The sequence below is a fragment of the Bombina bombina genome, chromosome 10 (genome assembly GCF_027579735.1).
Source record: "Bombina bombina isolate aBomBom1 chromosome 10, aBomBom1.pri, whole genome shotgun sequence".
Classification (NCBI taxonomy): Eukaryota; Metazoa; Chordata; class Amphibia; order Anura; family Bombinatoridae; genus Bombina; species Bombina bombina.
Window position 1 is genome coordinate 174570833 of NC_069508.1, and position 13655 is coordinate 174584487.

Here is a 13655-nt window from a genome sequence, read left to right on the forward strand (position 1 = left end):
TTAGAGAGAGGCAGAGGGTCATAATGATGAAGACAGAGGGTCAGGGAGAGACAGAGGGTCATGATGATGAAGACAGAGGGTCAGGGAGAGACAGAGGGTCATGATGATGAAGACAGAGGGTCAGGGAGAGAGGGGGGGGAAACGGAGGGTCAGAGAGATAGGGGGAAGACAGAGGGTCAGAGAGAGACAGAGGGTCATGATGATGAAGACAGAGGGTCAGGGAGAGAGGGGGGGAGACAGAGAGTCAGGGAGAGAGGGGGGGGGAGACAGAGGGACAGGGAGAGAGGGGGCGATAGGTCAGAGGGTCAGGGGAGGAGAGAGATACTTTCTCTCCTGTAGTTCTACCTTGTAATTCTGTATATGATCTGTTTAAATTGTAGTTCTGACCCTGGCAAGTTTGATGCTCGTATGGAAACAAGGGATGAAGTTAAGAAACAACCTCTTGGATTTTCTAAACAGGCAGAATTTGCTAAATCTTTGGAGAGAAAGGTGTGAGTATTTGTTAAAGTGAAGGTCCATTTTGATGAATTAGTGCCCGATTTTTAATAAACCTATTAAAAACAAGGGCACTTTAATTCATCAAAATTGACATTTCACTTTAAAGTCCCCAAATAACTGACAGTAGTTTGCATGCGCCAAGATGCAACACGGAAAACCAATCTGATGTTCACTGTATGGGTTATTATATGTTATCAAAAGCAATTAAAGGGACACTGTACCCAAAAATTTTCTTTTGTGATTCAGATTGAGCATGCAATTTTAAGCAACTTTCTAATTTACTCCTATTATCAAACTTTCTTCATTCTCTTGGTATCTTTATTTGAAATGCAAGAATGTGAGTTTAGATGCCGGCCCATTTTTGGTGAACAACCTGGGTTGGCCTTGCTGATTGGTGGATAAATTCATCCACCAATAAAAAAGTTCTGTCCAGAGTACTAAAACCAAAAAAAAGCTTAGATGCCTTCTTTTTCAAATAATGATAGCAAGAGAACGAAGAAAAATTGATAATAGGAGTAAATTAGAAAGTTGCTTAAAATTGCATGCTCTTTCTGAATTACAAGAGAAAAAAATTGGGTACAGTGTCCCTTTAATGTAAGAGACATTTAGAGCAAATTCAGCTGTATAACTGTTAGTTGATGTCAACATTTAAATGCTCATTTAAGCATAAGAAGAATCCTTTATTTCATTAAAACAATTTAATCAAATTTCCTGTTTAGGTATCAAACATATAATTAAAATCACACACCCTGATGCAGTGTGTTTATGTCCTTGAGTAGGACATGTTTGGTGGATATGTGCATATGCTTCTCCTGATTGGCTTACTGGTTGTGCTATTCTCAGGATCGGAATTACACTCTATCTGGGTGTGCAGCTATGTGTTTAACGCTTTTTCAGAGTTTCAAAAGACACAGTGAAAAAGGGATTTTTTTTAAAAATTAAATACACAATAAAATAGTATATCTTATTGTTACAGTAAAATGTCCCTTTAATGTTACACCCAAGAACCTGGAAAAGTTTGGGTTTGTGATTTAGTAACTCTACACTAAAACCACTGCCTTAGGATTGTCATTTGACTGAGCAAGCATATATGCTGCAATAAAGGGACAGTCAAAAATAAACTGTCATGATTCAAATAGGGCATGTAATTTAAAAAAAAAAATTCCACTTTACTTTCATCTTCAGAATTGCTTTGTTCTCTTGGTATTCTTTGTTGAAATCTAAATCTAGGTAGGTTGATATGATAAATTTCAAGCCCTTGTAGGCCACCTCTTATCTCAGTGCATTTTGACCAGTTTTTCACACAGTGTTAGCTCATGTGAGTCATATAGATGGCATTGTGCCCACTCCTGTGGAGTTATTTCTGAGTCAGCACTGATTGGCTAAAATGCAAGTCTGTCAAAAGAACTGAGACAAGGGAGCAGTTTGCAGAGGCTTAGATACAAGGTAATCACAGAGGTAAAAAGTATATTAAAGGGACATCCCAGCCAAAATTGGAATCCACATGGATGCATTTAAAGTAAATGTTAATTTTGATGCTAAAGTGCCCGTTTTTTAAAAATTTGATTAAAAACAGGGGCACTTTAATTCATTAAAATTTACATTTCACTCCTGTTGTGAAAAAAACGTACCTTTTTAAACTTGACAGCAGCTCCAGCTTCCTCCAGTCGTTGCAAGCCATTTCTGTCAGAAATGATGGATAGGTCATCCTCCAATCACGGCTTCCCCCCCCCCCCCCCCAGAGGAATCAGTGTCTGATTCAATGCCGTGATTGGAGGAAGCCGGATTCCTCATTTTAGACCCAGGAAGAGGCTTTGCGATGGGCAGAGGAAGCTGGAGCGCCTGTCAAGATTAAAAGGTAAGTATTTTTTCACAAGTGAAATGTAGATTTTAATAATTGAAAGTGCCCCTATTTTTAATCAAATTTTTAAAAACCGGGCACTTTAGCATCAAAATTTACATTCACTTTAAGTTTTGAATGGAAACATTTTGCAATATACATGTATTAGTTTCAATATACATGTAACTGTTTCAAAAGTGTATTTAAAGGGTCATTCCAGTCGAAATTTAAAAGCACAAAGATGAATTACAGCTTTGAATAGAAAACTAATTACAATATACATGTTTTGGCAAAAATTCTTCTAGTGAAAGTTATTACTGTTTTAGTGTTAACATTTTTCTCTGCACGTGCATGTGAAGCATAGGTAGATATTTTCAGTGCACCAGCATTTTAAATACTGCAGCTGTTCAGAGCATCAGTGGGGCTTGTATCATGTCAGCAACTAACAAATGTAATCATTACCAGATGTTACAAGCACCTTTAGGCTCTCTGAGCAAGAGCTGTGTTTAAAATGCTGGTGCACGGTGCATACTTAAATACACTTTTGAAGCCGCTTTTACTTTTATTAGAAGCATTTTTGCTAATACATGTATATTACATAAATGCTTCTACTCAAAACTGAAATGCATCCACGTGGATTCCAAGTTTGTCTGGAATGTCCCTTTAAGTATGCACGGTGCACCAGCATTTTAAACACACCACTTGCTTAGAGAGGTGCTTGTACCATCTGGTAATGACAGATTTTAATTACTGACATGATACAAGTCCCACTGGCGCTCTGAGCAGCTGCAGTATTTCAAATCCTAGCTGTGCTTCACAAGCATAGAAAAATGTTAACACTAAAACAGTGGTAACTTTTACTAGAAACATTTTTGCTAATACTGTATACTTTAAATTTGTTTCTACTCAAAGATGTAATTCATCTATGCGCATTTAAATTTTGACCGGAATGTCCCTTTAATATTACCGCATTGGTTATGCAAAACTGGGGAATGGATAATAAATGGATTATCTATCTTTTTAAACTATAAAACATTTCAAGTAGTCTACCCCTTTAAGATAGTCTAAACTAATAGCTTTGTCCCCATTCAACTGTAATTGTTCCCTAATGCACATCGCATAAAGCATTTCCCTAACAGTCTCGGTTTATTCTCAGTGTGAGTACTTATACAACAAATTACAGCTGTGTTGTACTAAAGTACTTTAGGATTGCTAGCAGTACACTCACTTCCTGCTAATCTACCGTTTCATCTAATACTGCAGCAAAATATTATAACACAATAATGCGATTTCTGAAATCATTTCAAATTTCAGCTTATTGGGTTTGGTATGAGAGTATTTATGTTGGTTTGGATCCACAAATCACATTTCACATTTTACCTAGTTTTTTATTTCTTCATATTTAAATGTATATTTTTTAATTGATTTGGGGATGCTTGTCCCAACCATCTAGTACTAATGTGGGAGTTGTCCTTGTAAATATGCAAAAATAAATAAATTTTGCAGTATAAAATGTTTCGCTGCTAATACCAGTATAAAAGGACATTAAACTGTATTAACCATTAAGGGCTAGATTACAAGTGGATCGCTAATTTATTGGGCCATTACAATATTTTACATTTGCTGCCCATCGCATTGATGGCTACATTTAGACACCAATCAGCAAGCACTACCCAGGTGCTGAACCAAAAGTGGGCCGGTTTTTAAGCTTACATTCTTGCTTTTTCAAATAAAAATACCAAGAGATCGAACAGAAATTTATAATAGGAGTAAATTAGAATGTTGCTTAAAATTGCATGCTCTATCTGAATCATGACATTTTAATTTTAACTAGACTATCCCTTTTAACTCTATAAGCAGCCTTTATTCATTATTTTATTTTTGTGCAAATACATTATTTCTTTATTTTGTTACACTGGGAAATCTGTTTTAATAAAGTTATATAACTATAAACATTTTATATTATTACCTCCAAACTTCCCTGTCGAACATAAGTCCTTTCTGTTTGTTGCTTAAAGGGACACTGATCCCAAATTTATTCTTTCGTGATTCAGATAGAGCATACAATTTTAAGCAACTTTCTTATTTACTCCTACTGTCAAATTTTCTTCACTCTCTTGGTATCTTTATTTGAAAAGCAAGAATGTAAGATTAGATGCTGGCCCATTTTTGGTGAACAACCTGGGTTGTCCTTGCTGATTGGACAGCACCAATAAACAAGTGCTCTCCAGCGTCCTGAACCAACAATTGGCTTGCTCCTTAGCTTAAATGCCTTATTTTTCCAATAAAGCTAGCAAGAGAACGAAGAAAAATTGATAATAGGAGTAAATTAGAAAGTTGCTTAAAATTGCATGCTCTATATGAATCACGAAAGAAAAAAAATTGGGTTCAGTGTCCCTTTAAAGGGACACTGAACCTAAAAAAAATTTTCTCTCGTGATTCAAATAGAGCATAACATTTTAAGCAACTTTCACATTTACTCCTATTATCCAATTTTCTTTATTCTCTTGGTATCTTTATTTGAAATGTAAGTTTAGATGCTGGCCCATTTTTGGTGAACAACCTGGGTTGTCCTTGCTGATTGGTGGATACATTCATCCACCAATCAAAAAGTGTTGTCCAGAGTACTGAACCAAGAAAAAAAAACTTAGATGCCTTCTTTTTCAAATAAAGATAGCAAGATTAACAAAGAAAAATTGATAATAGGAGTACATTAGAAAGTTGCTTAAAATTGCATGCTCTATCTAAATCACAAAAGAAAAAATTTGGGTTCAGTGTCCCTTTAAGTAAAGTAGCTAAACCAGAACAATTTGCCTATGCTGAGCTTTTGCCTTCTGATTTAGTTTCTGGTATATGCTGAGAAAATAGCTGCGTACAATGTAGGTATTTTATGGTGTCATTAATAGAACTTTTTCTGCTCTTTACTTAGGGAAATGCTTCATCCAAAGGATTCACAAAGAATAAGGTAGCTATGTACAACCATTCTATTGTATGCAAGTACTACAGCTGCCGCGCTTAACTTAGCCAGTGTTTTGTGGGGCTGTGTGACTCTGCCTGTTGGCTCAGCGGCTGTTTCCCGCTATAGACCAGCAGGTCATTATCAGTTTGTTTAACCCCTTTGCGGCTGCAGCATCAATATGCAAAAATGACATGCTGTAATGAATTAGAACTTGCCATTTTTTATTAAATTATGATAAATTGGTGAAAACAAAGTCATAGTTTTTTGTTATTAAATACTCAGCAGATTTTTTTGTAAACGTTGCTTCTTAGGAGATTTTAGTTCACTGGTTTTCAAACCTGTCCTCAGGCCTCCCCAACAGGCCAGGTTTTCAGGATTACCTTGGATGAGAGCAGGTAAAATAAATAACCTTTTCCTGCCGTTGTATTCCATCACAACGGCGCTGGGCTTTAAAGCCATTATGACGGAATACAACGTCATAGCCAACGGCTGTCCTGAAGCCAACTGCACTTGCAGGATTTGACCGCGGTCTGGAAGGCGTTCCTAGCGTCATAGGGACGCCTCCCAGACCTGATCCCATAATTGATTTCAACGTTGTTCCGATGTAGACTTTATAACCCAGTCACGTTAAGCAACTGATTGTTTTTCCTGTGCTCCAGTTCAGAAATCCTCAAATTGTGGCCTGTTAGGGAGGTCTGAGGACAGGTTTGAAAACCAGTGCTCTAGATGAAAATGAAATGTACATTAGTGTGTAGCAAAAATGCTTTTCTGATTAAGTGCAATCGGTGAATGAGAATGTGTGTGAGCTACAGCCATTAGAGATGCGCATTCTGCAGTTTCATTCACTGACTGATGTGGAAGTCGGAGGCTGCTTTCGGTATTCGTCTCTTTGGAGCCGAACATCCTCTTGTGCAAGTGAAACACACTGCAATTTGGATTTGCACAGATCTTGGCGTGTTTCACTTGCACGAGGATATTCGGCTCCGAAAATAGCCTAATACTGAGAGCAGCCTCCGACTTCAGCATTCTGCAGTGAACGAAATTGCCGAATACACATCTCTAACAGCCTAATGCTTCACAGGTCTTGTATATGGTAACCCCAGAGGCAGAATGTTTTTCCACTTTCTGCAATAAGACTTTTTTTAGTGAAATTTTTTCTGCAGGTCATTTTGAAATTAAATTAAATTTTAAATTAGACCATTACATTAAAGCACCAGCTCAACTGCAATGTGTTGATTAACTGGTGAAAAAAAAGCAATTTTAAAGTATTATAATATATTGCAGCAGTTAAAATTGTTTTTCATAATAAATTCTGTTAGTTTTTTTAGTTTTTAAATGTCTCTTAAATGTGTTTCCTTTACTCTAACATCACATAATTCTAAGGTTAAAAATGTAATAAAAAAGTGCATTACCCACAAGTTTGTCTGACATTCAGGAGTCACAGCTTTGCAGACCAGGAAAGTCTAGGGGGTGGGGTGAAAAAATCCCTGAGAACCAGCAATCATTCAGTGGGCTGTTGCTTTGCAGTGCGGTGCCACCAGAGCACAGCACTGTTTTAAGAGAACAGCCTGATGTGCAGCAGTGCTGCAAAGCGAAAGTGCTAACAGTTTTTGCATGTGTCCCTTTTTGTTCTGCTACATTTTTTATAATGTTATAGAAGAGAAAAGAGTGGGGGAAGACAGCAGACTAATCTACAAGAAAAAAACCCTATTTAGAAAAATTGTCTCAGTGGTTTATCCCTGTCGGGGTGTAAGCACAAGTTTAGATCATTAATAAATAATTGTAAATAGGCTTACAAAAAAGAGAAAGTACTGCTGAACCCTGTATGTCTTATAAAAATATCATGAAATATAAATCTGAAAACTAGCATAACCCCATATATACATAATATGTATTGAATAAACAAAGACACAACAGCCACACAATTAAAACCACTTAAACCTTAAAGGGACACAAAACCCAAATTTTTTCTTTCATGATTCAGATAGAGCATGCAATTTTAAGCAACTTTCTAATTTACTCCTATTATCAAATTTTCTTAATTCTCTTGGTATCTTTATTTGAAATGCAAGAATGTAAGTTTAGATGCCGGCCCATTTTTGGTGAACAACCTGGGTAGTTCTTGCTGATTGGTGGATAAATTCAGCAACCAATAAAAAAGTGCTGTTCAGAGTTCTGAACTAGAAAAAAAGCTTAGATGCCTTTTTCAAATAAAGATATCAAGAGAACGAATAAAAATTGATAATAGGAGTAAATTAGAAAGTTGCTTAAAATTGCATGCTCTATCTGAATCGCAAAAGAAAACATTTGGGTTCAGTGTCCCTTTAACACTATAGTACTGGTAGCCCTCAGTTTACGCCGGGGTTAGGTTCCAGGAGGAATGCTTGTAAATTGAAACCCAGTTTATAATGTAAGTCAATGGGAAGTGAGGGAATAAGGTTCCAGGCCCCTCTCAAAATTGTCATAAGTAACACCTAATGCATTATTTTTAAAGCTTTGAAATTAAGACTTTAAATGATAAACAGCATTATAAACCTAATAATATAGATTGTATCATCACCAAACTAAGTTTAAGGAACAAAAACATTTGATAACAGCACCTAATTAAATAATCACACAACAGACTGCATCGTCTTCAAACTAAGTTTAATGAACAAAAACGTTTTTTTACTTGCATTTTTCTGCAATCAGTTCACCCTCCCCTCAAGCAGCTGGACAGGAAGATAATAGGGAAGTGGCTGCTAAATCTTGTTGCTCAATAGATAATGTCTGCTCTGTGTACACAGATCAATTTCAGTCTGTTAAGTTGCATAACTTTGCTGCAAAACAAGCGGACAGCTCCACCTACTGGCTATTTTAATTAGTGCACTGCTTTCCAAAGCTTTTCAATAGCAGTCACATGACTGAAAAAAAAAAGGTTGTTATTCTGAAACGGCGCAAATTGAACCTGCGTAAACCGAGGGCCACCTGTATTAACATATCCTGTGGTGGAAATTACAGTGTATCAATATTGTGATAGCTTCAGCTGCCAGGTAAATAATATAGAATAGACTCCTATAATTCGGGAGCCATTTCTCTTGATAAGTGTATCCAGTCCACGGATCATCCATTACTTATGGAATATATATTCTCCTTCCCAACAGGAAGCTGCAAGAGTCCACCCACAGCAAAGCTGCTATATAGCTCCTCCCCCTAACTGCCATATTCAGTCATTCTCTTGCAAGCCTCAACATAGATAGGAGGTCGTGAGAGTCTGTGGTGCTTTCTACTTAGTTTATTCTTCAATCAAAAGTTTGTTATTTTTAAATGGCACCGGAGTGTGCTGTTTATCTCAGGCAGTATTTGGAAGAAGAATCTGCCTGCGTTTTTCTATGATCTTTGCAGACGTAACTAAGATCCATTTGCTGTTCTCACACATTCTGAGGAGTGAGGTACTTCAGAGGGGGAATGGCGTGCAGGTTTTCCTGCAGATAAGGTATGTGCAGTAAAATATTTTTCTAGGAATGGAATTGACTAAGAAAATACTGCTGATACCGAAGTAATGTAAGTAAAGCCTTAAATGCAGCGATAGCGACTGGTATCAGGCTTATTAATAGAGATACATACTCTTGTAAAAATGTGTTTTAAAACGTTTGCTGGCATGTTTAATCGTTTTTTAACATATGTTTGGTGATAAAACTTATTGGGGCCTAAGTTTTTTCCACATGGCTGGCTTAAATTTTGCATAGAAACAGTTAACTGAAGCTTCCCACTGTTGGCTGTGGCAGTTTGTTGTGTCTGTTTTTAAAAACGTCTGTCTTTTTTTTTTTTGATCTGTTTTTTGCATTAAGGGGTTAATCATCCATTTGCAAGTGGGTGCAATGCTCTGTTACCTTATTACATGTACTGTAAAAATTTCGTTTGTTTTACTGCCTTTTTTTTTCACTGTTTTTCAAATTTTGACAAAATTTGTTTCTCTTAAAGGCACAGTAACGTTTTATATATTTGCTTGTTAACTTGATTTAAAGTGTTTTCCAAGCTTACTAGTCTCATTATTAGTCTGTTCTAACATGTCTGACATAGAGGAAGCTCTGTGTTCATTATGTTTTAAAGCCATGGTGGAACCCCATCTTAGAATGTGTACCAGATGTACTGATTTCATGTTAAACAATAAAGATCATTTTTTTGTTTTTAAAAACATTATCACCAGAGGATTCTGTCGTGGGGGTAGTTATGCCGACTAACTCTCCCCACGTGTCAGACCTTTTGACTCCCGCTTTAGGGACTCACGCTCAAATGGTGCCAAGTACATCAAGGGCACCCATAGCGTTTCTTTTACCAGGGGATTCTGTCGAGGGGAAAGTTATGCCGACTAACTCTCCCCACGTGTCAGACCCTTCGACTCCCGCTTCAGGGACTCACGCTCAAATGGCGCCAAGTACATCAAGGGCGCCCATAGCGTTTATTTTACAAGACATGGCAAAGGTGGTGAATAATATTCTGGCAGCAGTATTAGTCAGACTACCTGAAATTAAAGGAAAGCAGTTAGCTCTGGGGGTAGATACAGAGCATACAGACGCTTTAAGAACCATGTATGATACTACCTCACAATATGCTTAGTCTGTGGGTGATTTTTTTTGACTCAGGGAAGATGATTTAACCTGATTCTGATATTTCTACATTTAAAATTTATGCTTGAGAACCTCCACTTGTTGCTCAGGGAGGCTTTGGCTGCTCTGAATGAATGTGTACAATCGCAGGGCCAGAGAAATTGTGTAGCCTGGATAAATAATATGCAGTGCCGGTGTGTACTGATGTTTTTCCAATACCTAAAGAGGTTTACTAAAAAATTTTTAATAAGGAATGGGATAGACCAGGTGTGCCGTTCTCTTCCCCCCCTATTTTTTAGAAGAATGTTTTCTAATAGTTACCACCACACGGGACTTCTGGCAGACAGTTCCTAAGGTGGAGAGAAGAGTTTCTACTCTAGCTAAGCGTACCACTACCTCTGACGAGGACAGTTGTGCTTTTTAGATCCAATGGATAAAAAATGTTTATTCAACAGGGTTTTATCCTGCAGCCCCTTGCATACATTGCTTCTGTCACTGCTGCTGCGGCGTTCTGGGTTGAGTCTCTTGATGAGGCTTTACAGTTAAGCGACTCCATTGGATGAATATATTTGACAAGCTTATGCTAGCCAATTCCTTTGTTTTCTGATGCCTTGTTCATTTGACTAGACTAACGGCTAAGAATTCTGTTTTTTTACTATACTGGCGCGCAGAGCGCTATGGCTTATATCATGGTCAGCTGTCGTGACTTTAATAAATAAGCTACTTAACTTCCCTTCAAGGGGCAGACCCTATTCGGGCCTGGTTTGAAGGAGATTATTGCTTATATCACTGGAGGAAAAGGTCATGCCCTTCCTCAGGATAGGTCTAAATCAAGGGCAAAAAAAAAAAAAAAAAGTCTAATGTTCGTACCTTTTAAAAACTTCAGGGCAGGTGTGGCATCCTCTTCCTCTAAGGCAAAACAAGAGGGAATTTTTGCTCAGTCCAAGGCGGTCTGGAGACAATCAGACCTGGAACAAAGATAAGCAGGCCAAGGAGCCTGCTGCTGCCTCTAAGGCAGCATGAAGGAACGGACCCCTATCCGGTAACGGATCCTATAGGGGGCAGACTTTCATTCTTTGCCCAGGCGTGGGCAAGAGATGCCCAGGATCCCTAGGCATTGGAATTTATATCCCAGAGATATCTTCTGGATTTCAAAGATTCCCCCCCCAAAAAAGGGGAGATTTCGCTTTTCACAATTATCTGCAAACCAGATAAAGAAGGAGGCATTCTTACATTGTGTACGAGATCCATCCAGTTCCAAGAGAGGAACAGGGACAGAGTTTTTACTCAAATCTGTTTGTGGTTCCCAAGGAGAGGGAACCTTCAGACCTATTTTGGATCTAAAGATCTTAAACAAATTCCTCAGAATTCCGTCATTTAAGATGGAAACTATTCGTACCATCTTAACTATGATCCAGGAGAGTCAATAGAGGACTACAATGGATTTGAAGGATGCTTATCCTCACATTGTGATGCATAAAGATCACCATCGTTTTTCAGGTTTGCCTTTCTAGACAGGCATTACCAGTTTGTAGCTCTTTCCTTTGGGATATCTACAGCCCCAAGAATCTTTATAGAGGTTCTGGGGTCGCTTTGGCGGTCCTTAGACCGCGGGGCATAGAAGTGGCCCCTTATTTAGACGACATCCTGATACAGGCGTCAAACATCCAAATTGCCCAGTCTCATACGGACGTAGTACTGGCATTTCTGAGATCACATGGGTGGAAAGTGAACAAGGAAAGAGTTCTCTATCCCCAATCTCAAGGGTTTCCCTCCTAGGGACTCTGATAGATTCTGTAGAAATGAAAATTTACCTGACGGAGTCCAGGTTGTGAAAGTTTCTAAATTTCTGCCGTGTTTTTTCATCCCATCCGCGCCCTTCGGTGGCTCAGTACATGAATGAAATCGGCTTAATGGTAGCGGCAAGGGACATAGTACCGTTTGCACGTCTACATTTCAGACCGCTGCAACTATGCATGCTCAGTCAGAGGAACGGGGATTACACAGATTTGTCCCCCTGTTAAACCTGGACCAAGAGACCAGAGATTCTCTTCTCTGGTGACTATGTCGGGTCCATCTGTCCAAGGGTATGACCTTCCGCAGGTCAGATGGGACAATTGTTACAATAGATGCCAGCCTTTTAGGTTGGGATGCAGTCTGGAACTCCCTGAAGGCTCAGGGATAGTGGACTTAGGAGGAGACCCTCCTTCTAATAAATATTCTGGAACTGGGAGTGATATTCCATGCTCTTCAGACTTGGCCTCAGTTAGCAACTCTGGGGTACATCATACTCAGTCGGACAATATACAAGACTGTGGCTTACATCAGCCATCAAGGGGGAACAGAAGTTCCCTAGCGATGTTAGAAGTCTTACAATAATTCACTGGACAGAGACTCACTCTTGTCTATCAGCTATCCATATCCCAGGTGTTGAGAACTGGGAGGTGGATTTTCTAAGTCGTCAGACTTTTCTTCCGGGGGAGTGGGATTTCCTCCGGAGGTCAAGACCAAGCAGGAGAGGGCTTTGGTGTTTTTGACAGCGCCTGCGTAGCCACGCAGGACCTGGTATGCAGATCTGGTGGACATGTCATCCTTTCCATCACGGTCTCTGCTTCTGAGACAGGTCCCTCTACCTCAGGGTCCTTTCAACCATCTAAATAGAATCAATCTGAGATGGACTGCCTGGAAACTGAACGCTTGATGTTATCAAAGCATGGCTTCTCCGAGTCAGTCATTGATACCTTAATACAGACATGAAAGCCTGTCTCTAGGAAAATTGAACATAGATATGGTGTAAATATCTGATTGTTATGAATCCAAGGGTTACTCATGGAGTAAAGTCTGGATTCCCAGGATATTTTCTTTTCTCCAAGATGTTTTTGAGAAAAGGGTTGTCAGCTAATTCCTTAAAAGGGGACAGATTTTTACTCTGTCTATTTTTTTGCACAAGCGTCTGGCAGGTATTCTAGACGTTCAGGCATTTGGTCAGGCTTTGGTTAGATCCAAGCCTGTGTTTAAAACTGTTGCTCCGCCATGGAGCTTAAACCTGATTCTTAAGGTTCTTCAAGAAGTTCCGTTTGAACCTTTTTTGTTCCATAGATATCAATCTTTATCTTGGAAAGTTCCTTTTGGGTAGCTAATTCCTCGACTCGTAGAGTCTCCAAGTTATCTGTGTTACAATGTGATTCTCCTTATCTGGTCCTTCGTACGGATAAGGTAGTCCTGCGTACCAACCTGGGTTTTTTCCTAAGGTGGTATCTAACAAGTACATCACTCAAGAGATAGTTGTTCCATGCTTGTATCCTAATCCTTCCTCAAAGAAGGAACGTCTATTACACAATATTGGACGTGGTTTGTGCTTTAAAGTTTTACTTACAAGCTACTACAGTTTTCATCAAACGTTCACCTTGTTTGTTGTCTATTCTGGACAGAGGAGAGGTCAAAAGACTTCAGCAGCCTCTCTGTCTTTTTGGTTAAAAAGCATAATTCATTTAGCTTATGAGACTGCTGGACAGCAGCCTCCTGAAGGGATTACAGCTTTTTCTACTAGAGCTGTGGTTTTCACTTGGGCCTTTTTTAAATGTGGCTTCTGTTGAACAGATTTACAAGACGGAGTCTTGGTCTGCGCTTCATACTTTTCAAATTTAACAAATTTGATACCTTGCTTCTTCGGAGGCTATTTTTGGGAGAAAGGGTTTTTTACAGGCAGTGGTAACTTCCGTTTAAGTACCTGCCTTGTCCCTCCCATCATCCGTGTACTTTAGCTTTG

The 13655-nt window shown here is 38.8% G+C and overlaps 1 protein-coding gene across 1 annotated transcript in view; it reads left to right on the plus strand.

Moving 5' to 3' along the window:
* ATPAF1 (ATP synthase mitochondrial F1 complex assembly factor 1) overlaps positions 1-13655 on the plus strand; it is a 38966-nt gene that overhangs the window by 495 nt on the left and 24816 nt on the right. Inside the window, exons 2-3 of the mRNA XM_053693521.1 lie at positions 381-489; positions 5268-5303. Coding sequence (XP_053549496.1) covers positions 381-489; positions 5268-5303 — 145 coding nt within the window. The remainder of the gene's footprint in view (positions 1-380; positions 490-5267; positions 5304-13655) is intronic.